This window comes from Zootermopsis nevadensis, unplaced genomic scaffold (assembly GCF_977971745.1).
Source record: "Zootermopsis nevadensis isolate Lab colony 2312 unplaced genomic scaffold, Znev_1.0 Znev_ptg000001l, whole genome shotgun sequence".
In the NCBI taxonomy this organism is placed as follows: Eukaryota; Metazoa; Arthropoda; class Insecta; order Blattodea; family Termopsidae; genus Zootermopsis; species Zootermopsis nevadensis.
In genome coordinates, this window is record NW_028259133.1 from 18,221,901 (window position 1) to 18,249,147 (window position 27,247).

At 39.9% G+C, this 27,247-nt stretch overlaps 2 protein-coding genes across 3 annotated transcripts in view; one reads left to right on the plus strand and one right to left on the minus strand.

Moving 5' to 3' along the window:
* Positions 1 to 27,247, minus strand: part of Naa15-16 (N-alpha-acetyltransferase 15/16) — a 48,649-nt gene that overhangs the window by 11,265 nt on the left and 10,137 nt on the right. The gene's annotated exons all lie outside the window — the stretch shown is intronic.
* On the plus strand, positions 15,040 to 26,820 carry LOC147875242 (uncharacterized). The gene is made up of 3 exons (XM_087345155.1): positions 15,040 to 16,033; positions 16,141 to 16,364; positions 21,875 to 26,820. Exons 2-3 carry the CDS (start codon positions 16,242 to 16,244, stop codon positions 25,877 to 25,879), a joined length of 4,128 nt encoding a protein of 1,375 aa, XP_087201281.1. The 5' UTR covers positions 15,040 to 16,033; positions 16,141 to 16,241; the 3' UTR covers positions 25,880 to 26,820.

Genomic DNA, 27,247 nt, shown 5'->3' on the forward strand with positions numbered 1-27,247 from the left:
TTTCATCATTAATGTTAATGGGAGCGCAGAAACCTACATCGAATAGAGAACTTGTTAATCAACCAACGAAATGGTGCAAGTTTCTTGGGACTGGCGGTCGGCCTTCGCTTGTATCAGGGCTGTACTTTACTTGCGACAGGAACAGAAAGTATCTTACAAGTTTAAAGCAGAAAACGAATTAAGCTTCTTCGAGGTTTTCCTTAGCTCTCCCTCTAGCCAAATACGGCACGACCACTTCCTCAAAAACAATTCCAAATGTACAACTACGTTGTCACTGCTTCGCATTCGGGAGGTCCCGGGTTCAAATTTCGGGCCGGAGGCCGGCTAACCTGACTGGGGTTTTCGTGGTTATCCTCAGCCACTCCAGAAAATCCCGTGATGGTACCTCAAATCAGGCCACGATCGCTTCCTTCCACATCATCAATTCATTATTCACTATAATCCTCTCATTCGACACGATAACATCTAAGCTACTGAAAAAAAGTCGTTAAATATCTACAAACAAATTATCACTCGGCATCATAAGTCGAGCTTCAAGTTCCCCAAAATGTGATAAAAACATGCACCTCGAGGTTACAGAATTTCTTCAGTTAGCTTGGGATGAATACGTAATGCAGCATCTGGTAAACATTAACAACCACTGGAAGTAATGTTTACGAACTGTCAACTGGACAGCCCTGCAGGACACATATCCTCCTTTCTGGATAAGTCCAAGTTGACCTTCAACTCTATTCAATACTAACGTGTCAAACCTATATAAGAGCTGAAGTCCTGACCGCATTACATCCGTGACACAAAACCCATACCGGTAGAATGCCGGAATCCACTCCATCGTGAGGAAACGCCCTGCTGTTGGTAGGAACAGTTCCATTATCGTAACCCAGAGTTCTTTTTCTTTTCCTCGGAATGACTATGCAATATTTTGTGGTTAATTTCTGAACTGCAGTCCTTTCTATACACGATATTAATTACTATAATGTGCACTCACCAACAAAATAATTCGATAACCATATTAAGCACGTGTTACTCTATCTGACCCGGTCGATGTCTGCAGTTGACAGCGGAAATCTTTCGGATTATAAACCTAAACACGGCACAGAATTTATTATTTACTGCATACAAAAGAGACAAAGATAACAAATGAAGACTTTTTTAGAGTAAGGTAGAAGTAACTAGGATTATTTACATATTCGCAGAAGAAGAAAGTCCACTTGGAAGACCTAAGCGTAGATGGAAGACAATAAAATGATTTTTTGAGAAACAGCGACTGAAGATGTAAACCAAATTCATGTGGCTCAGGACATGGTTCAGTGGCTGCTATCAACACGGCAATGAAACTGAGCGTTCCGTTAAAGGCGGGAGGGGGGGGGGAATGTTATCTGACCAGCTGAGCTACTACTAGCTCCTGAAAAGTCTTCCGTGGAGTAAGATTATAAAGTGGTGTAGTTGACTTCAATGCAAGCGACGTCCTGATCCGCCAAGCTGTGTGCAGACAGCAACTTCTTACGCAGAACGGTTAATAGGATCGAAAGAAGCTATTAATTTGTACAACGCATAATTAAAATAATGTTCTAATGACCTGCCATTAGCGTTATAATAATTTCAAGCTCCTCTTACGTAGAACGTCAGCGCAAAAATCCGGAAAACCCACCACATTCGTTACATTTCCCCTGCTTTCTAAATGTGGACGGCTTCCGGTTGACGTAACTGCGACAGCCTTGTAATTCCTTTTCCGTCCACTAAGTTTATACGCTATGCCGACTATTACTCAATTCTTTCTTGAAAATTTCATAAATCCTGAAATTCTTATAACTGTTAGGAAAACTGTACTTTCTTCGTTATAGGATCATCTCTTTCTCATGAAAGAGTAGACGATAGATAAAATGTCTTAATTACTTCTATACCCCAGATAATTTTCCGTATGTCCGGTGGTCTGGCGGTTAGAACGCTGGCCTTGTAATCCTGGGGGTCTCGGGTTCGATTCCCGGCGGTGCCCGAATTTATAAATTGTGTTGGGCAAGGCCGTGGTCTAGGCAACACGGAGTTTTCCTCCGTGGCATCCCATTCACACACAGAAGAAGGCAATGGCAAACCACTTCTGGATCATCTGCCAACAACGTATATGAACAGGTCCCAGTCCGAGAAAAGGATGGAAGGATCCTGTTCATATGGACCTGTCGTCAGACAGAACACTTAAAAAAAATGCTGTAAGGGAAATGTGAAGTTCCGGTAGCGTAAGACTATATTAAATCAAAAATTATGTACTTATGAGAAATCCTCCAAAAAATGGCCACATACTTAATGGGGGGTCTTTCGCCTTGCGATCTGTAAACGTCCATATAAGAAATCTACACGAACAGACCATTAGCCCTTAAGATGTGAATTCTATAATCCTATCAGAGATACAAGAGGTTGGTCGGTGTCACTTCGTTTCAAAACTCATTAACTTCCCTCGTATTCGATTTCCCCACTACACAAAACTGGAAATAATAATCAAACACAAAACGTGGTGTTCTGGTGGAAACAAACATAAACAAAAATATTCACCAATAAAATAATTACTGTATGGTTTTTCGTAGAAAGATAACAGATTTAATTCTTATTAATATTAAATACCATCCTCATGAAAATATATTAAAATTCCACATTCCAAGGTTCCTGCAAAAGAATGTCAGAAATGTTGCATTCACAATTGGCTGGCGACCCATACAGAATGTCTCTAACACATGAGAACCATCTACGAAGAAAGAATATTGTTACAGAGTGAGGGCTGTGTTATATAACGCAGCCACTTTCTTGCAAGGTTTGTGGATACCACAAATAGCTTTCAGGTGACTACGGTCTAATAACAACAGGGTAGAAATCAATCTTAAAGATTTACAGATATAATGAGTAATGATGATTACAAACTGGTAATGATTGGATAAGAATCAATTTGACATGCTTTAAAAATACTATTCCATCATTCTACTGGACAGACTCCTAACACCAATGAACGGGAATTAAAAACGGCGACTTCCCGATTTGAGGATAACGCAAAGCGAGGCAAAATAATTTCCTAATTAGTCAACATACAGGATGTTCCATTTTAAACTCAACCCTAATTAAAACAGTAGTTGCAAGCTTTGGTGATATCAGGACAAAACAAATAGTCTGTTTTTGTTTTGTTAAGAAACATTTATAGAACGGCTTCATAGCAAACGCTGAAAATGTCCTCCACCTCCTGAAAGACAAGCATCCACTCCTTTTTAATGTTTTTGTGAAGTGTTTCTGGGTTAATGTTGACAACATTCTGTTCAATATCGTGTTTCACGAACATTAGCGAACGATTTAGATGCGAAAATAATGTTCACAACGAACGTACGATCTGCTCGCGAATACACCACGTTCGCACATGCGCAGCTTCTGCGCAAATGGCGTGAGCATCGGCCTAGCACACAGGGTGACACTGACTTAAGAATCACGAGACAGGCTGGGAGAAGGATGGTCCTGCTTGTGGTCTCATTTTTCTACCGTCGAACGCGAGTCTTCTTGGGTTTGCCTTTCAAATGACACACCCTGTATAACCACTCTGCGTTTGCAATACAACGAATGACCCTTGCAAAGACAAACTCAGAATTAATTCAACAGTAATGAGTGTGTAATTTCCAAATTTCATTCCGAAGGGGGACAAAAAACCTTTATGCACCATTTGATGATAACTTAAGCATATAATTAATTATGCGCGCAGATATCCTGACCACCAAATCCTAACACTTATAGCCTGTATATATTACGCAATTAACGATACGAAGTAGTAGGTTCCACTCGGGAAAATGACCACAGAAAAACACCTCAATCATTCCATTAACCGTAACGATTAAATAAATGTAAATGAAAGGCAGGAGAAATAAGACGAATCTTGCAATAGAAACCCCACAGGACAAGTTTTCTACAGACATTTCAGTCCAAGTTACGATAATAAACAAAGGAAAGTTTATGGTGCAGGAAGAATGCGCTGTACACAAAACAAACTTCTGCATACGATCTGAAGGTCTCGTGCTGATCAAACATACTGACGTTTTCTCGGGCAATCAGACGTATCAGTACAGAAAGAACTTCCAGTGTTTCGGAGGCTGTTTATGCCTCCGTCATCAGGGGCTATGAGAATACAATGACGCACATAACTTAACGCTTTCTTCCACAATACATTTCTCATTGTCTTTCCCGTGGAACTGATGAGTGTTATGAATGACAGAGACCAAGAGAGACAGCGAAGATTCTTGACGATTCTCGAGGATCAGTTGGCAAGAAATAAAATGATAACTAAGGACCTGAACAGGACTACAGCATCTCGCAAAGAGCACGCGTCAATCAGAGACTGGATGAACAGAAAACATCACGAATTCCGGCAGTCCAGTCCTGGACAAGACTATCACATGGCCTCACTAAGCATCAGAATACTGCACTTCATTTGGCGACAAGGACTGCTACAGGGGACGCTCCACAGATGAGGAAGGTCGCGGTGCTTGGATACTTAAACGCCCACCTCGTTTTACACATTCATGTATGTTAATTAAACGTGTTTCAACAAAACAAATTACTGTTGAGATGTGGTGTTACCTCCTCGTATGAATCTTTACTATCCATCACGACCGGAAGTACGGTTAATTGCAATCGTAGTCATAAGAAAAACCAATCAGTTTAATGTTTATGTCAAAGCTCTCGGCAGATTCTTCTTAATGCCAGTGAGTGCACGTCCCGTCGTGTGTCGGACAGCGAATGAGGAAGCCCTCCAGACACAGGGATGGGGAGACTGGTTTGGTAAAACCAACAAGAAGGTATACGCCTTCTGAATAAAACTGTCTTACGATGTTTATAGTGTGATATTAGGAGATGTAAGGATACGTTAGGGTTTGGAACACCATTACAAAACTACAACACCTCAAACCTCTTTTACTTGTAACCGAGTGTGTCAAAAGAGCCCTCATGTCAGGAATGTCCTTTACGAAAGCACATACACACAGGACAACAGTTTGTATTGCCAATCAAATGACCGCTAATTACGCTTCAAGAACATATTTGGTAATATGTTAACATAAATATGGGCAAATCTGACACGCGAACTTTCGAAATGTGCCCAGTTCCTCTCATTCTTAGCAGCCTACATACCACAGACAAAAGAGAAAGGACGAGGCGAAAGATAGGATAAAATAACAGTTTGCTTGTTTTGCCCAATAAAATGACAGCCACACCTCCGCATTACCAACTTACGAAAAACTATTCTTTCTCCAGTCCGATTCATCACTCGTGCAGCTTCCTTGGTACGTGGCAGATACGCCAAGCAGTGCAATATCACACCCGCGTATCGAGTGAAATCTTGAAAAGTAACGCTTCACCTGCCTTGCTTTTATGCATGCATATAAATTACAACATTTAGCGCAGAGTCATCCACTAAATGACTGAGTTCCCAAAACGTGCTTGCGGCAAGAAACATTTGGAACTAATCTAATGCGGGTGTCTTGTTTCCAGTGAATTCATCCCGAGGCACTTCATTTAAAATCGGACGATCACTTCAACCACGTCGCTACTATCCTATAATTTATAATGTCCGTTTCATACATCGCCGATGTAGGCAGTCTCTAGTCCCGAGTAGGGCGCCTGATCTATGTCTCAGTACTCGAATGCGCGTTCATGATAAGTCACCATAAACATCACCAGGTGTTGGAGAACAAGATGACAAGAGTCATTCGAAAGCCATCCTCCCTACGAAAAGAAAGATGATCCTCTGCTTTCTAAACTTTCTCACATAAAAACCCTGAATAGTAAGAAACTGTATATAACACGGGCAAAAGAATAATTTATCTGTATCACCTTCCAGCTCATGAATAATTCACGAGTTCATCGCTTGGCTTCTTTCCGCATAAATATTATACGGCTACACAGATATACGTTGTTGAAAAAAGACCAAACCTGACGGAAACACGCAAGCAAAGTTTATAGATACCGTCTCGAAAAATTCAGGAAAAGAAACCCCGCTAACAAAGGGGTGAAATGTACATTGACAAACACTTCATAAAATCAGAACGTGAAATTGCTTTATGTTCAATGATTCATTAAACAGAAGACTGCTGTTAGAACCTTTACGGAAATTTCTTCCACAAAGTAATAAGACACTAAAGGTTTCAGATGGGAGAGGACAATAGGCAACCAGAACTACATTTTTCCCGATTGGCTAAGTTACGTAACAACAAAGAGACGAGGAAAATGTACATTAAGTTGGAAGTTATAACTTACGTATTATAGCCAAAAGGTCAGGATGAGACTTACTGCTTGGACACGTTCCAAATTAACCAAAGATAAACAAGTTTTTCAACAGGCGTCTTACTTTTGAAACCAGGAGTTTTAAAATGTTAAAATATTCAATTATGACTTTTATAAGTTTATAAATTCATAAACATTTAAAAGGTAAGATCTCATTTAACGCTGGCCTTGTAATCCTGGGGTCTCGGGTTCGATTCCCGGCGGTGCCCGAATTTATAACTTGTGTTGGGCAAGGCCGTGGTCTAGGCAACACGGAGTTTTCCTCCGGGGGCTTCCCCGGTTTATCCGTGGCATCCCAACAATTACTCCATTCACACACAGAAGAAGGCAATGGCAAACCACTTCTGGATCATCTGCCAAGAACGTATATGAACAGGTCCCAGTCCGAGAAAAGGATGGAAGGATTCTGTTCATATGGACCTGTCGTCAGACAGAACACTAAATAATAATAAACTTGTGTGAGGACCCCAGATCTCAAAACGTTATTGTTTGAATAATATGAACATCTGAAATGCTATAATCTGGAAATAAAACTCAAACTGTGTTCGAAGGCTCGCTATGCTGTGCAGAAAATGACAGTGATCACGTTGTAAGAACCCCCTTGCATGTCAGGTACACATTTTTGCAAGCTGCCACGAAGTTCTCCTTTCACCACATTTCATTCTGGACGCCAATACGACAGACCACTACGTCCTATACAGACAAAAACAATTATTTAACCATAACAAAAGCAATTTAATATAGACTACAGTTCTATCGCAGTGTGATGGCGGTGACTGTTGAGATCAAACTCACCAGCAAACCTAACTGACACGAAATGGGACGACCTTGTTTGTCGACAAGCCCAATATAAAGAGGGCGATTATGTCTGAAAAAAGTCACGAAAACTTATTTATAAAATAATAATACACAGAAACACTTCACAGCCAATTTTTCAATGACGTAACACTATAACCATGTTACTGCAAATACCGGGCACCGAATTATTCTAGCCTATAACAAAATTTGCAAGGGGAAACTTTACTTTCTTTCATGCAAAAAGGTAAAATTGGCCCTGTGTTTAAATAAGCGTGGTCCGCTTCACATCTCGGCCGCCTTTACCCAGGGAGAAGACACTACACCATCCATCTTCAAATCTCATTTTAAGAGATGACGCGCATATGCCCATACATAAGCAGTATTCTGATATTTGATGATGGAGGCAGTATGTTCCTCCGAAACGTTATAGTGTTACTATCCAACAGACCAATCTTACGTGAGCACATTAAAACATAAAACGATAATATTTTTCAGAACTACAAAATTTAAATCGATGATATGAACATATTATATAACATAAGTTGGTATAGTTGCGTCATATTGCGAAGATATATATTTAATTAATTATTCTTGTCCGTCTATTCACAATTTAAAATTTAAAATTAAGATAATTAAAATATCATGTGATGTTCCTTATCGATACATTCGATTTACATTTAGAACATCTTTTTCTTACGACATGTTTCGGTTCTTAAATGAGCCGTCTTCAGGTGTATAAAAATTAAAATTATATAAACTTAAAACTTAATCGTAATTTCTTATATGCAACTTTTTTAAAGTTGTTTATCAGTTAATAGTGATGTTCACTTCCAGATTCCATTTTTATATATTTGAAGTTGTTTTACATATGATGATGGTTCATTTAAGAACCGAAACATGTCATAAGAAAAAGATGTTCTAAATGTAAATCGAATGTATCGATAAGGAACATCACATGATATTTTAATTATCTTAATTTTAAATTTTAAATTGTGAATAGACGGACAAGAATAATTAATTAAATATTATATAACATATCGAAAATAAAATTTGTGTTCGATATTACTTTTTTTGGCGGTGAGAAAAAACTGGCTACAGATATGGTCGGCCTTGATTTTAGTTTCAATCTGCCATTTGGATCAAAGTATTGCAAACGTTACACATGCTGATCTGTAAAGGTGACTCGATGTTCCACATCCTAATAATTTCAATGCTGTCGTGTGCTGCTTAATGTCAATGGTTAACAGGTGCTTGATTCTAACATTTTCTAACGTCCTGTGCTCCAGTAATCCATAATGATGTTGAATAAACTAGATCACTTCATGGCAAGCTCGAGGCTTGCTCTTAAACACTGCCGGTGAGTGGGTGGGTGAATAAGACACACAGACACTCTGGAGAAAGTTACTGACGGATACAGACAACAAATACAGGTGGAATAAGAATTATGGCAATTATTCAAATCTGAGAGCCTAGACAGCTGGTTCCAACAGGCACGCGACTGGCATCAAACAAAGGTAACACTGTAGCGTATGACGTAATATTACGAAGGCCTGCGCCCTCTTGCGGCAATTTTCATTACACGAATGACTCAAAATTAAATTGACGCAGAAAGTATTAAATAAGACATAACCTTAACAACAGCAAAATAACCTCATTGCTTTAGGTAAAAACAATTTATTTTACTAATTCCAGTGACGAAATCACCTATACCAGAGAGAAAATATGACGCTGAACTTTACTGTACCAGTTTATAACATAACAGATGTTTAACAGTAATTTATTTTGGACACACAAAAAAATATCGCACGGAGAATATCATATGTCAAAAGAAGCGATACCGTTACAAGTGACACTCAAAAATGCTTGAAAGTGTGCGTGTGCCCTCGTCAGGAACCGTACAAGAAACTGGGCGCCTTGTCCCCCTTTCGAGAATTCGTTCTCTTAAAACGCGTGAATTCAGAATGCAGGCCCGTTCACGACAGGGAGTTTAGGAGAATATTTGGGCCCAGAATGGATGAGGCTGATGAAAACTGCGTAATTTGTACGTCTTGCCAAATAATATTAAGGTGATCAAACCAAGAAGGATAAGATTGCTGTGGCATGCGGAGAACATTACGAAGATACACTTTATGTCAGATGTTTGAGGCAGGTCTGGTCAGCGACACTGTAATCGCTTAGAAACATATTTTAGAACAATTCCTCATTGAAAATTCGAGAAAATGTATCAGAAAATGCAATCCAAATAGATTTAAGGAAAATCTCTTGGTAGCACAGTGCACAAGAGACACGACAGGTCACCACGTACCTGCAAACACCAAAGCTCTTCAGAGAGGACAATGGAGCCATCTTCCCGGTTCTACGATCTATTACGAAAGCAAATAACCACACCATCTGAAGGCAAGGCCCCCTCCTAACCACAATCATTCATGAGAAGCCGGAAGAAGGTCAGGGGCGTTTCTGGGGAGAGCATCACGGCCAAAGACGGTCGACGGTTCACACTGGCAACTTCCACATGACAGACGGATCAACCTGAACGCTCACACGAAGGAAATCATCGTAACTTTGTAAAGACGACTGTATTCTCGTGGAGACTAGATGACGTTTCAGAAGTGCTTACTGCCTCCGTCAAGAATCTCCCTGATGATGGAGGCAGCAAGGATCTCTGAAACGCCAGTAAACTTCTATCAGACTACACGACGTGACATCCCAGAAGACAGCCATCTCCATAATAACCTCGGTAGGAACCTGAAAATCTCACTCATCACATTGTTTTTCATCGAGTTCTGGAGGATTTGGTAAGTAGACGGGATACAACACTAAATACATACGAAGACAAGACCTATTATATCAAGATAATATTGAAAAAAAAACTATTTTACAATATATATAGTTCAGGTTTATTCTTACTAATGGTTCAATATCATTATATAAACCACAAGCTTTTGCAGATGACAAACGAAAGAATTTCCAAGACGTCATAACAATTACGAATACAAGCTTCTCACAACCACATGATAAAATTACACCTGACGTCAGTTCGACGGATAAAAAACCGAAAAGTATTCATGATTCAAGGGAGTGCAGGAGTAAAAAGGTGTCGCAACAAGCAGACTAACACCACGCGTGTCCTGTCGTTAGGGAAAGTCCCATACTATTGAGGGTAAGGTCGACCTTGGCTGACCATAACATGTAAGAAAGAACCTGGTACGCCCCGTAAATGAGCAATTTATTTGCACTTGTTAGCCCTTCTAGAGACGAACCAATGGGAACGATTATAGGACATTACGTCATTCATCTTTTTCTGTTTTACATTTGTTCGCATTCGACGACCGCTCCTACTCACTAATTTTTAGTCATCAAAGCTAAAGAAACGGCGAGTTTAACGAAGTTCAATGGACCAGTCTCCTTATCTAGAAGCTAACAATCCTTTAAATTAAGATGGCTGTCTTCTAGGTTGTTGCGCCGTCTGGTAGAAGTTTACCGACGTTTCAGAGGACCTTGCTGCCCCCATCAACAAGGTTCGCCCTGATGATGGAGGCAGCTAGCCTCATATAGATAGATCTCTTCTGTTACAGTTCTCCTTTTCCTGATAAAATATATTTTAGAATTTCTCATTTCCAATGCAAGGTAGGACCACTTCACCCCCTCCCCCTTGATTCGACCACCATTCGTTTGAAAAAAGACTACAAATTATTAGTACATCTCTGTGCCAGTTTATCCGTCTTAAGAAGGAACGAATAACAACAAAAAGTCGAATTTCAGCAAGGATGGACGAAGCCTCGTATACTCGAACATCGACCAACCGTAACAGGGAACTAAATCGAGAATTATATCACAACTCTCATAAAACTTGGGTAACACTAAATTACTGTCCCAAATACGTCACAGTAATTTGTCTGTTCACAAAGCTAAAAAAAAGCAGGCGAATCATAACACTATTAACAATTCGTTATGTTCAAAATAAGTTTCGTAATGCAATAATTACGAAGTTAAATGCCCATTTGACAAGCTTTTGAACCACACATTGTAACAAAAAACAAACGACAAATAGTAGATTTACAAACAATGTCAGCAATAAGTATAACACCTAACATTTTAAACCAAGGGTTATGAACCTGCGACCCTCCAACGTGTTTCTGCGACCTGTACACATTTTTATATTATTATGTACGAAAAATAGTAACCTGATATTAGAACACGATCTGTGAACGTCATTGTCGGTGTAAGCAACTATTCAGCCACCAAGGTACACTCGAAAGGATGACAATTGCAAGCGGAAATTAGATCTGTCATTGAAACATTACTCAAACAAACGAAATGACAAATATCTCACTAATGACTGATTTTGTCAAAGAAATCAGAAAACTTACCGCAAATAATAATGGGAGAATCTAAAATATTTAAAAACATATTTATATTGAAAAGTACATAACAAAGCAGCATATAATTAAAATAATTGCTTATTCCTGTTTAATTACAAAATCTCCGAAAAGTTGACACACAAAAAACGTATAGCTGAGTTGTATAGAAGAAGACGTACACAGTAGGGCATAGATGAATGACCACCAACGAACACATGCCAATTACAGACAGATACGTGAACCTGTTTCTAATACATGCTGTTGGTAGTAACTCAATTAATAATCTGTCATGAATTTAAATAAATAGCCCTGTTATGGCCAGGCGATTCGCCAGTCAATGAGAAAGGACAAACATGGCCCCATATCTGAAAAGACTGAGACACACTTCACAGCACCGTTCGATCACATGATAAAATGACAAACGCTGTGCTCCAATAAACTCTGCACGTGGAGAGGGATTAAAACAAATACAACATTAAGTATAAATTCGTTCACCACAAGCTGTGCATGACGGACTCGGAAAGTGAACTTGGAAATATGGGCCAAATTAGAGTACACTTGAACCAGCACCGAATGACTAAGACAATTTTCTGGGATAAGAAACATCTCTTCGTGACATTCGGTTACTTTCACTCCCTAAGTGATACATACACGCAAAAAGATCAGACATTGCTTTGATATTTTCAAAACAGAAAAAAAAAATATACGTGTCATTATAAGAAACACTAAGACAGCAACGTACAGCACATTATGTTTTTACTGAATTACAATCATACGAGAAACTTCGAGACTAAATGTGCTTGCGTCTTCTCACTATCCTATGCTTCACAAATAAGTATCATTCTTGAGAAACTAAAAGTGGCTCAGTTACTTCCATGCCGTCAGCTACGTCTAATTTTCTATCAAGAACAGTGAACTGTGGATACGTTTGTTTAAAGAAATAATCGTTATTTTGTCTAAACGTGGAGTTGGTACACGCTGGAATACGCGGTACACACAGTAAACACGTGTCATCAGAGGGTTTCACGACAAACACCACAGTTAAACCTTAGAAGTGACTTGTAAACATGCTTAATTTAGAAGATTTCTGTCTTCTGGGTTGTTGCGCTGTGTAGACTGGTCGATGTTAACCAACGTTACAGAGGTCATACTGCCTCCGCCATCAGGGCAGTATGACTTCCGAAACGTTGGTAAACATCGACCAGACTACACAGCGCAACAACCCAGAAGACAGAAATCTTCATACTCATCGCCCTGATGATGGAGGCAGTATGACCTCTGAAATGTTGGTAAACATCGACCAGACTACACAGCGCTACAACCCAGAAGACAGAAATCTTCATACTCATCGCCCTGATGATGGAGGCAGTATGACCTCTGAAACGTTGGTAAACATCGACCAGACTACACAGCGCAACAACCCAGAAGACAGAAATCTTCATACTCATCGCCCTGATGATGGAGGCAGTATGACCTCTGAAACGTTGGTAAACATCGACCAGGCTACACAGCGCAACAACCCAGAAGACAGAAATCTTCATACTCATCGCCCTGATGATGGAGGCAGTATGACCTCTGAAACGTTGGTAAACATCGACCATACTACACAGCGCTACAACCCAGAAGACAGAAATCTTCATACTCACCGCTGTGAAAATCTCAAATCTTACATGTTTAATTTAGTTACAAAAACCCAATACAAGTGCCTGCTCAAAGAGATTTCCTGCACATAATCTTATTTTGAAGAATGGTTTTAATACTTTGGGCATCTTCCCTTTACCAATTACTGCCTCGTAGAACCGGAAAATACAATCAGTACTGGACAGGGTTATATTCCTGGAGAAAAAAGCGGCTACCAAGACCAAGGCATTTAAAGCAATTGGGGAAGCCACATACCTTTTCCATGCGTGTACAAAAAGTGCTGATAAATACGACAAAACACCGCGGTATTGTGCAACATGAAAAGTCCCTGACTGTAACTGTGTGGTCAGAAAGAAAGGGAAATTACCTGTGATATTACAGCAATAACATTTTACTTCAATTCTCATCTCCTGGAAGCATCATACTATTCGAAGACCTCAACCACAATACTGGAAGGTTAAGCAACTGTTGGTGTACTGTAATCCAGAGTGACAATGAACTTGAAACACAAAGGTTTCCCATCAACAAAACCCAAAGTAGGACGCACACGTAACAGATTAACGATACATGAACACGTATTGTTAAAAAGGACAAACCGAGAAAATAGTTTCTTTCGTTCGCTTATTTCATACCTCGAGGTCTCCATCTTCTCTACATCTTGTTCGTTACACGAACAGCAAACGCAAAACAGAATCAATACCAAGGCAAAGATTTCTTATTTTATTCACAAAAGCATACAAAAACCTAGGGCCTTGTGCTAATGTAAGTTTAGAATTACTTGTCCAATTAATCTACTCGTAAAACAGCACAGATCCTTATTTATTATATAGTCCACAGACAGTTTATTCTGATATGTGCCGTATTCAACTTTCCTCTATAAAATACAATTCGTTACCCCATTGTTTTCGATCTTCTAAAAAAAGGTCGGTCGTGCAGAATATCGCACAAAGGTTTTCAGTAAGAGAAACTGATATTAACACTAAAGTGAAATAAAACGTCATATAACATTAGTACGGTGGGACAATACTCATTATCGGTTAAAGAACAAGGTTATCAGCGAAATCATAGTAAATGTAGCTAGACGTAAAACTTGGCCGTACACTCTGAGGGAACACCGTTAGGTTGAGGGTGTTTGAAAATATCTCTGAGAAGAATAACGACCTGAAATAATGTGGCAATTAAAATTAAAATTGACACACACAGTCGTATAATGCCGTAGGCACAGAAATGTATCAAAGTCCTCAAAAGCATACAAGCGTTCATTCAAGATCTGAAACAATATTAAGAAATTAAAATAGCTCGACGAAATGAGTGATCGTACTGAGTTCATCCACAGTGGTCCCGTAATTTGGGTCATTTTCGAAACACGCATAAAAATATCAATGTGGCTGGAGTGACCAAGGAAAACCCTGTTAGTCTTATGACAAATGCTCGAAGACGTAGACTATTCTATCAGATACATAGTTCTCACATTAAGAAAAATGAAATAACTATTCCTAAAACTGCTCATGCAATATACAGCGATTCATATTTCCTTTCTGATTTCAAGACAAGAAGAGAATGGCTATTATGTTGTATATATACATGTAGGCCTACAACAGAATAAAGTACAATAGCACGTTTGAAAACTGCATTTTTGATTAACTATAAGTCTCTAAGGGCGAAAGGTGGACACCATGTTTCTCCGAAAGGTTAGTATCTACCTAAACGTCCAATCGGCGTTACAACCCAGAAGACCAACATCGACACATACACGAGTAATGTATCCATCGACTATCAATCACAAAAGCAAAGCCTGGATATGATCAAGTAAGCTGGGAGATCCCCAGTACTCTCCCTCTTTCGTCAACACATCCAAACTCGCTGAAGGAATGCTCCTCAATAACATCGAAAGTCACTACGTTTTCCCCCACCAACTCACCAAACTTCACTTTTTACCTTCCCTTCCTGCCAACCAACAGACCGAGAGTGAACGCTAATGTTCGTTTCTCCAAGACCTGCTCATGTAATGAGCTCTAGTTCTGGTCGTGCAGGCGGACACATGGCTGTCAGTCGAGACCAACGCGGTACACAGTGGACAGAAATTTCTTAAGGAGCGAACAGGTACTATGATGGGGACAACTGTTATAACCATAAGGAGGGTCAGTACTAGCAACACCAGTACGTATCACGAACGAATGCAACATCTTTGGAACCTCTGAGGAGAAGAAACGGTGGACAGAAGACGTACAAGCCGCAGTCATTCATACGAACTCTGCCATCAAACAAACTGCAAGATTCTACTAGGCCTACTACACAGCTTCTTTTCCAAAGGATCGTGTTCTAGTTAAAGAAGATTCAGTGTGTGTTGTGCGACAACGCTGAAGTGAGTCAAACCTCGACTGTATGCAAAAAAGATACGTAAACACAGAGTATGTGAATCGCAACATATTTCTTCAAACTACACATACTACAGTGATATTCCGTAAACTACGTAAGGCATTCGAAGCAAAGAGAACGTAAAGCAACAACATCCTATTCCACAGAGTTGTACTAACAGAAAAGCGGACGTTCATTGCTTCAAGAACAGCACTGAATAAGATCAATTTACTTTTACAATAGATGATACATGCAAACAATCAGTACGAGCAGGATATATTTATAAATAAACTACTTCTACGAAATACACTTTAACCATCGTCCCTTATTTGTGTTCGTGAGCGATGTATTACGGAGATTTCAATGGTGGGATAGGAAACGAACATAGCTCACAATAGCTTACAAATGTTGTTTTTAAACATTTCGACATAAGAAGGAAAAAATACAACAGGACAAACAAACACGCACCCAAGGTTCAACTGTTTCTGTGTATGTAATTACAGAGTGAATATCCTGAGAAGGTTACTTACAGTGCTGGTAAAAATGGTCGCAAAAACAATCCAAAATAACAAGTAAGAATGTCATCATTTACCTTCCCTTGAGGCACTAACACTGGCTGGTAATTTTCGTATAATTAAAATCTGTTTAGCAAATGTATTCTTTCATGTGATGTGTGCAGATGACAGTGAGCTATATATAAAGGACGCCGCTGCATTGCTAGGAGGGGGTCACTGATGTTAAGCAGGTGCACTACTGCTGGACTGTAATGGTGATCGTCACATGATGATAAACACAGGTGTGAAGAGGATTCTTAAACTGCAGAATAAACACCACTACTGGCTGTCAAATAACCAGGGAACAGCAAACAGAAGAGGGAACTGGTGTGTTTATATCAAACCAAGAGTAAGTAATGCTAGTACAGCGGTTAACATCTATTTTAAGGGTGAATCAACTGTATCCTGATAGCACTACTGAGTCAGAAAGTGACCATAATTCTTTGCTGTCATAATTATAATATTTGAATCAATTATTTACACATCTGAAATAAAATTCTACAAAGCATTCGTTACGTGTTATAACATAATTGCGTCATATAGGCACACATGAAAATTCAGAAAATATTTCTAAAATATCAACAATTTGAAAACATAGTTCAAGCGAGATTTTCATTATTAAAGATTAATTACGACGCTCTTATGCGCAGATGAAGCAGATTCCCATCTAGGAAGTTATCACCATTTGCAAATTTGCATCATTATCGTTTCTGTTTCATATTTTATGCAAATAAGATTTTCTTCTAAACTATTTACATTTCAGAACATTAATTTCAGATGACATCTCAAATTATTATTATTATTATTATTGATTTCACTAATGCCAAGTTTATCATACAATTTCACTTTCTTTACACGCACTAATTTGCATTCAGCTCGTCTTCTATTTCCAAGTAAGCTGTCGTGACAGTGTAACGTCACAAAGCTGTTGCGGTTTCCCCAGAGGACAAACGTTCACGCTCTGCGTCAAATCTTTATAAACACCTCCAGAACTTTTTATAAACTACATAATAAAAATATATACATATCAGTATACGACTACGAGACAAACCCGTTTTGAAAAAAAAGTTTTATAAATCCCAGATAATTCATATAAAATTCTGTGACAAAACCTCTTAGATAACGTTGGCGTTGCGTGGAAGATCAGGAAGGTATCTGGAGGGTAAAGATACATCTTAGGGACATAGGTTGCGAGTATGACATAAAGGGAAGTGGTTTAGAATTCGTGTTCAATGGCGGGGTTTTGGTACTGGCGTGTGAATCTCTGGATTCTACTACTACTGTGTGTGTTATATAAAGTCAATACATATTCATCAAATACAAAACTGTTCCCCATAAACACACATCAGTAAAGAAATTACACTTCACATTGTTTTTGAATATGTCACTTTTCTTCAAATTATATAGGGTTTTCAGTCAATGCTTTACATTTCCCTTTTTGAGTGCATTTTCTGGGCAGGTCCGATTAAAACGTTTTGTCTTATAAATTCGTTAAGAAACCTTAATATTCAGAATTTCAAACTCCGAAACTGTTTCTCAATCACCGGCTTACGAAATGCTCGAACCACGAACTACACAATTTACTAAATGCAAGAGCAAACTGCCATAGTTTTTAATGCATGACCGCACAATGCTAAGATTCGTGCTAATCGGCAAATATGTTCGTAGTTCCCAACGAATTCTTTGATATTTTACATATTTCACTTCTATCACAATCTCGATTTTATACTGTAACAACGTTCGATTATAGATTTGTGAAAACTAGGAGCAACATTTGACCGGTGAGAACCAGAACATTTTTCTTCAACAATTTTCAGTAGACCCCGTTATCACATTCAACTGAAACTAAGTATTTTTGGCGATTAATATTCAAAAGAACATATGGACATGACCACCCCATTGGCGTCCATGTTACGTACTATATAAAAAGAAGTAAAACATATTAATATACAAACAAAAATTTAAGATAAAGTGCCGATAAAATCATAATATGGCATCAAGTCAATACATTTCTACACACAGCAGCAAACATGTTACGGCGTTAGTATCCCAACAGTTAACGACTTCTCACGAGTAAAAAAATACAATGGCAGTACGGACCCCCTACGAGCATTAAAAGAATTCGAAGTCAAGACCCCCTACTGTGAAATCTTGTAGCCAGATCACTTTGGAAGTGTATCAGTTTTATACTTGCCCACTTTCCATTTCATTCTAAAAACAATACACATGTAGACTGCAGACTGTTCCCATTAATGAAACCGAGGAAAACTATTTCTAACAACGTCAATGCCTAAAAACAAAATTTTAGGATCTGTGGTGTGTATGAAAATGGCTGTTTTCTGGGTTGCAACGCCGTGTAGTCCGGTAGAAAATTACCAACGTTTTCGAAGTGCCTGCTGTCTCCATCACCAGGGTGATGGTAGCCCTGATGGCCAGACTACACGGCGTTACAACCCAGAACACAGACATCATCTTCGACTGTTCCTTTTTTTCGAAGAACTATTTTAATGTTTTTCTTTTGCTGATGTCTTCGGATACGATTTGCATTCTCATGTTACGGTCAGGGAGTGATCATTAAACTGTACACGAATCAACGGTTCAGCGAGCTTCTATCACATGTGACAACTAATTTCTAAACCTGTTTTCTACACTGCGAGCGTGCCACAACAAATCAAAGCAAAGAGACAGGACATGTCATTAACATAAGACCGAAACGAACACATACGTCGATGTTTGTCGAATAACATAAAAAGTTAGCTTTCGTCGCAGTTCTCTTATTTTGTGAGCATAACACTCCTATGGCATTGCGTCTGTGTAGATGCATCTGCTAACTAATTGTAAACGAAATTAGGAAAATTTCATAAAAGTTGGTATCGCTGTCTTGTGTTGTTTAATTTCTCGCTATAAATAACAGCAACACGACAGCATTACGAGCTTACTAGTCATTCAAAGTTTCAATCTTTTAAAACCCACGCATTCAAATCCTGAGTCATCGCTAACGCGAAATTGGCAGACATTTCACCGCCGGGCTATACGCGATTATTCACCTGGGCGTTATTACAGCTTTCTAATTACGCAGGAGACCCTGAATATAAAATTTCCGAAAATACACTACATAACTTTTTAACCAATGAAATTTGGTTACAAAACCTCAGAGCTCCTAATTACAAACACGTCTTTTGTTAGACACGCCAAAGTTATGAGATCCTGAGGTTACGATCAAAATAAACTCCAGCTTTTCGTCATTCGGCAACACACACGCCTATATAGAGTTTCGAAATCTGTACACCTCACAAAGTATTAATAAGGCGTTCAAATCAATGGGGGTTAATATGGGAATTATGTGACACATACTACATTTTATTTTAATATTTTTTCCGTCAAATCACAATTTTAATAAGATAATAAAATATAAAATATTTAAAATATCATTTCACGTTCCGCATCGAATGATCGATTTACAAATTGGAACGTCTCTTAATTTATACCTGAGGACGGTTAAATATAACCGAAACATGTCGTAAGAGACGTTCCAATTTGTAAATCGATCATTCGATGCGGAACGTGAAATGATATTTTAAATATTTTATATTTTATTATCTTATTAAAATTGTGATTTGACGAAAAAAATATTAAAATATTAACCTAATTCACAATATGACGCAAATATACTACCTTACTACATTTTAGTCGGAATATATGAAATGAGAATAATACTAAATGAATCTCAAAGGCAATGTTAGAGAATCTGGACGGTTGGGATTTGGACCTTGTCCATCGTCTGATGTTATAAAATATACAAAGTTTCGAGGACTGGACTTGTCCTTGTCTTCAAGTGTAGTGAAGGGGGCACCTAGGTGTGGGGCCCGTTAGAATGAGCTAATTCCAGTCACTCGACAACCTAGGTCAGAACAATTATATGTTCGATAAGCGCCTGAGATCAGTGCCATGTCAACTGGAGACAATAACATTAACAATAACAATTATAAGTAGGCGGAGGAAGACAAATGTGGAAATTGTAATGTATCTTGAGATTAAATGTCTTCATTCGGAATGATATTCGACGACAATGCTACCTGGATATAATGACTTACGAACCTTCAAGGTAACTGTTCACACTTCCGTACAGACATCTCAATTAACGACAACTCGTCAAGATGACACTCATGTTGCATCAGTAATGACAGAGCATAAATAATCTACTCTAAATGGTTCTGTAAACAACACAACTTCGCGCCGCGAAGGCTTTGCAGCAATGCACAATGCAATGCCATACATAGCCACTGGTGGGAAAATACGTGTTTGCCCTCCTGTTTCCACGGAAGGGCATTTACGAAATCAGTTGAGATTTCAGGTTCTCAAGACGACGATTATGAAGATCGGGCCTCTAAAACGATGATAAATCTATCTCCACCAGACTGCACGAAGCAACAACTCGCGTCATCTTCAAATTCATCGCACTGAGAACCTGAAATATCACCTAATAATATTGTTAATGCGAGTATTAAAATGGTTTATTCACCAAGCTCAGATTATGAGAGGTCTAGCAACACAAGTCATGGACCACTTGTCACGAAGAACCGCGCCCAAACCAGGTAACAGAACAGCAATGGTAACGACCTTGCTCTATAAGGTACCGTATAATGCAAGAGCGGGTTGAACTTAAAGACCTCTACTACTCATGAGTAGGCAGGCCGGCCGGACGCCACAAGAAAGCCTTTTGCTAAACTCGATAACGTCTCAGCGTTACATAAACCGGTAATGCGAGTTGTGTTTAGAACACGACTGTTTTCACTCTCTGGGTACAGCGCTAGAATATCAAATTATTACTTTTGCACGTGGCCAGAATGTTAGACTTAACGTAGTTCTCTTTATATACAAGTCATTTTGGATAGTATACGCTTACTGTTTCATAGATGAAGCTACATTTTCGCCGTGACTACTAAGACATTCGAAAAGAGAAATTAAATACAATGACATATGTCATTCTTATTTTAACCTTATCGTCAGAGTCCTCTTGACACGTAATGAGGATACCTGACGCACGACATTACAATGCGGTGGCTTTAATTAACTTTAAATAAATGAAAGACTAAACAATTCAAACCAGAAGGACCATGTTTTATGAGAGTGAACAAGGTTTAATTTCATTTCAGACTGTCAGAAGACAAAGGTCGGTCAATTGATCATTCGACCTCATGTCACACTTTCAAATCAACTGACGAATATGAAAAAAAAATAGCCACCTGACAATTTGAGTACAAATGTTACACCAGCAGCGCATTAAAGCGACTTCATGATTTTCTGGGTTGTGACATGTAATCTTACAGATGACACAATGTCTCTATCTTCAGTGTAGAGAAGATGAAGTTCTCCGAAACTTTGGCAACTACCTACAAGGTATCATAACCCATAACCTATTCCCTTGTTTTGTTTGCTAGCATAAACTATGCTTAAAATTTCATCAGCACGAAAAATCTTTTACATTCTTAGAAAATTCACGAGTTCTTACTGTTTGATCTAAAAACATCGATTTCGTGAGACACTTATCCTGATATAATTTACGGGTTTCATCTCACGGCTGTACAGTGTGTCAGTATATCTACGGACAGACCTCGATTAAACCCTTCCTAACACCCACAATTACCAAGAGACTATCACCACAACATAGCCCGACCACGAATCAGCAGGAGCAGGAAGAAGATTTTGGAGTAAGCAAAGGGTTTGCGATAAGCTCTGAAAACCATGAATTACACAGTCAAAGATTAAATATTTTAATAACAGAAGCCACGCGAATGAATCAAGCATTTCACCATATTCCTGGCACTCTAATGATCAAATGTTGTGTTTATTCCACAGATGGATTCGATCTTCCTTCCGCTGATACTAGCAACACTTGTAGCTGCAGGGTCAGCGATGGATCCCAACACCAACAGACCGACTATCGAAGAGCTTCATGTAGAAGCAGCGTCTTATGACAGCAACCAACTGACATTACCACCACAAGAGATCGCCCACGACAACGGAAAACGACCCAGCTTACCGGATCACGGCCGAGTGAAGCAGGACTTTGGTTCACGGTTGACATCAAACAAAACGGACACGGCATCATCGAACAGAAATGTGCCGAGCACGACCTTGAGTGACGTGACGTCGTCTAAAGCAGGTGGAGTACGTGAATCGGGGGCGGCGAGACAGGCACGCGAAGAGGATGGCATGTTGATGGCCGGTGCTGGACGAAGGAAAAACAAGGCCAAACCACGAAAAGAGGACGACGATGACGATGACGATGATGACAAGAAGACGCTGTCTCAACAGATTGCTGATGGAAAATATGGACTGATTGAAAAGGAGATATATGCAACAACGCCGAAAAGACCGGGAATAATCAGTTACGCCTCTAACCCTGAAGTTCCGCGAGATACGGCTCAGAATCTGGGAGGGTTGGAACCTGAGGAAATATGGCTGTCAGAAAACCACGTTCTGGTTCTTAGAGGCGGCTACTTCCCTGATCATAAATTTAACAGGACAGACGACACAGCCACAGCGTGGCCACCAATAGACAATTTCAATGCGCCATCACGACAGGTGAAGATTCCGGCCAACCCGAAGGTCCCACCACCATTTCCTGTCCAGCTCACAGACGGAGGTCCAACTCAGTTCATCGGCTTCAACGGCACCGCAGGTCCTCCACCTTTCCCTCCATTCTTCCCACCGCCTCCTCCCGGCAATGGGTCATACTTTGCACCGCCGTTTCCGTTCCAGCTCCCAGGAAACTTCACACCGGGGTTCTATCCCCCAATACCGCCGGGAAACTTCACTCCCGGGGGAGGGCTCTACCCACCTCCGGGAAACGGATCGTTCTCTCCACCTCTGTTTCCATATCCACTTCCTCCACCGAGGAACGGGTCATATTTCGCCCCGCCTTCGGGAAACTTGACGCCGGGGAGCGGTCCACTGTATCCACCGCCGTTCCCCGGATACCCTCCCCTCCCTTACAACGGAACATTATACCCTCCTTTCCCTCTACCACCAGAGATCTACCCACCGCCGTTTCCACCCAATGGTACCCTACCATTCCCCCCACCCTTTCAAAATCTACCACCAGGAGCAGCGTTTCTACCTCCACCAGGAAACCTGACAGAACCGTTCGACGAGGAAGACCCTTCGCTATATTATCCGCCGCCTTACGATTTCTACTACCCACAGGACAATTCAACTGAGGTGCCTCCAGGCCCACTTGTACCTGGAATCATTCTCCCACCCCCTCCCAACTTCTTCGCCCCGCTAAACAATCACTCAGATGAACGCAATACAGAACCACCATCAATAACCACAGAGGCCCCAGTGACCGACACCTATGCTCCACCTGATGACACGTACTTATCAGGAATCAGACGGCCTCCAATCACTAAAGATGGCCGTCCATCACTCGGCTATTTACCCGTCATTAGCGAAGTTCGCAAGAATATACTTCGACCAGTAGCCAGCGTAGTGGATAACGACGCTCTTAACCACATCACACCGGCACCTGAAATCGAAGTTCTAACAACTCCTGCTGCTGACATACAAAATTATGACAAGTACTCTGTGAAGCCACCCCGTCCATCAATTAACGTTGTTCCCCAAAACGTTCAGGTAACCCACCAAGGAAAATCACCTATTGAAATAATTCCGCAACAAGGTTATTATTACGAAAAACCAACTATCGTCCTGAGGCCAGCGCTAGAAACTGTGTACAATGACTATAGCACAGTCCACAATGACGTGATTCTGACGACCGCTGCACCTGCTGTATCTTACTATACTGTGCCTCTGACGGATATCATCGAGCAACCCACTCCAAGGCTGCAGGATTCCGGAAATGTTTCTAATCAGCACACACTAGCACAACCTGCTAAGACACACTACCAACATGAGCACAAAATTCAGAGTGAGTCGCCACTGAACCGAGGGAAACAACTCAATATACCAACAACAACAGTGAGACCTCTTCTTGTCTACTATAACAACCAACAACAGCCTCTAGATACTGAGACCAATGCAGTGACTCCTTCACCACAACCCTACTTCCTAAGAACTAAGACCGGAGTCACAGCGACAGTGTCACAGCCGCTTGTTTACTATCCAGTTCCTCCAGCTGACAAAACGAGGAATCCAACATCTGTGAAGACATCCTTCTACTTCTATGAGGAACCCAAGGAAGGAGTGAGTCACGTTAGCGATATTAATTCATTTACTAATACCCCGGCACCACTTTCAAAATATGAGAAGTCAACAACCATTTCCCCTGTAAGGCAATACAATGAAGAGGCTTCTCCGACTCCAAAACCTTCTTATAATGCCCCTTCTACAACTGGAAGGACTGCTTCTCAAAAGGCGCAACCAGAACAATACGAATATTCTGACGCGCTTCCAGCGGAACATCCAGCTAAAAATCCTCCTGAGACATTACACTCACAAGTGTATTCTGTAAATGGGCAAATGAAAGTTTCCAAACAACCTCAGGAATATTCTGATGTTGTTCCTGCCGGCCAAGTAAAAGGAGCAAGACAAAGAACTCAACCCCAATCATACATCCTATCATCAGCTTTACTTGTGGGTCAACAGGTGATCTTTCCCAGCATTAGCGACAAGCTCCCACAGAGTTCAACACCTGCACCGCCCAAGTACTACTACATTACTCAAAGTCCTGGTCTACAGTACGAAGTTTTGGGCTCTACTACTCCATCCATAATAAATGAAAATTACCCGACACAGCAAGAGCATGCGAAACTGACTTCACAACTACCCTTCGTGTCTAAATTAGCATATTTCACTACACCAAGGCCCAATATCGCATATCGCGTCTCCTCCGAGAGACCTATCCTGTACAACATCCAACCATCTCCTTCACCCACACCTACGTATCAATATAGTTACGAGAAAAATATCAACAACCCAAAAATTCAACAGCCTAGACAACAAAATACCTACACAACCACTCGTACAAAATCTAGAACACCTCAGAGAATAAATTATCAAGGAGGCAGTTCAGGTGCAGAAGGGTCACCAGTAGAGTACCGATCTACTCCTAGAACACTATTTGAATACAATTACGAGCAGCGTACAAAAGCACCAGAAATTCAACAGTTCTACCCTGCCGCTGCTGCTCCCCAGTACGATGATCAGGAAGACGTCACAGCAGGTAGCCCAACTACACGCTATGGCCATGAAGACAGTAGGAAACAAAACCAACAAGTACAAGAATATCGATCGACGCCTCGACCGAGATTCAGCGGATATCAGCGCCCCCGAGTTAATATATATCCAACTGCAAATCCTCTTCACGTGCACTTTACTCGGCAGGATGAAACACTGCTTGATGATATAACTAAGAAGTATTTCACCATATTTGGCCAAAAGCTGCCATCAAATGATGAAAACGTGCCAACAACGCCCATTCCACCTTATGTCGGAGGAAACGTGCAATCACAATCAGAGCAACCTTATGTAGTAAATGGAGAAAGACAGTATTATACAACTCCAATTCCCAATTACAACCAAAATAGTGAAAATCCCCATGAACATGATCGTGTCAGTAAGGTTCCAATATCGTTAGCAGATGATATAAATATAAATTACCAAAAACCTTTACCACCTGTGAACCCATTCAGTGAATTTATTGATACCAGACAAACCAGTGACTCAGAAACTGGCGGAGCCCTTGTATCTTACAAATTTCCAGGTGATAATGGTCACTTTTATTTCATCACGCCACAAATTGTCGGAGCGCAAGCTCAGCAGCGTGTGTACTCCCTACCAAGCCAAGCACCTCATCAACTGGTGAGATTCAGGCGTAAAAAGAGAAAAGAACAAAGATGAGGGAGTGTAGAAAACACATTCTAATTAAATTCTTAATTCAAAAATAAATTAACTCTCTTTATACAGCTCAGACAGCTCCAACGTACGATGCCATCGACATTCACACGCTAGGAACTATGGCATGTTATTTATGTAGCCATTAAAAGACATTCCAATTACAATAAAAGAATATTTGTAAAAATTAAGCTAAAAAATAACACGTAAGTTAACTAAAATATCAAACATCTTTCAATATACAATAAGCAATGATCGAATCATCACGATTCAAGCGCTATGAAGAGAAAATTCAACTTTCATCACGTAAAAACTGCGCCAATATTCTAGGCAAACATGCTACCCAGACTACAGATGAACGATTCGTGGTATAACGGAAGTACAACAAAATGATGTGCTCAGTGAATCACCATCCAATCACAAGTTGTTACATCAGATGTTTAAAAACTAGCGAAAAAAATGCATGACTGATAATATTGTGCGTGCATGTGTTATAGAACCGTTTCAGTAAACCAATGAACTATCAACGCATAACCACTCAATTCCTTGTGAAATTCTACGAAGGAAAGCCAAGTATTTACTATCATTATCACGTGGGATTTAGCAACAGACAAATACATTCACCATTGTTTCCAAAGTTGCAAATCTTGTGAAAAGATTGGTGGAATACTAGTGCGATGTTGTGTCGATAATGTAAAACCAGACGTACCAATGGCAACGTAAACAAATACAAGTGCCATTACATGTATTATTATGAACTGTTACGATGATGAGACACCGAGCGATGCGAATTATGCCATGTGTTAAGTGAAGTTCACAGACTTATTTATTAAGGACAATTCTTGTATAAGTGATATTAAAATATAAGGCAAATCTAGTTCCATTTCCAATAGATTTTACTTTTGACTGAACTTGTATTTCTTCATTAAATTGAATTCTACATTAAAGCTTGCTATCAGCAATAAACTTCACAATTATCTGTAAGTCCAACAAAACTGAAAGCAGTACGCCACACCTTTGTGCGACCATTTATGAATGAAGTAAGATTCATTTCACGCAAAAAAATTTAATTCCTTAAACGATTATTTCTGCTCCTAACATACACCAGCATTTTAACTATCAATTTTACCCTGAAGATGGAGGTAATATGTTCCTCTGAAACATTATTAACCTCCTTTAACACTTCAGGGCATCATAACCCAGAAGACCACAATCACAATTTTCACTGCAGTAAAAACCTCAATCTCACATACCACAATAATGTTAATATATATATACGTGATACAGTCACCACACTTGGGTGATTTTTTATTTTTATTTAGTGTTCTGTCTGATGACAGGTCCATATGAACAGGATCCTTCCATCCTTTTCTC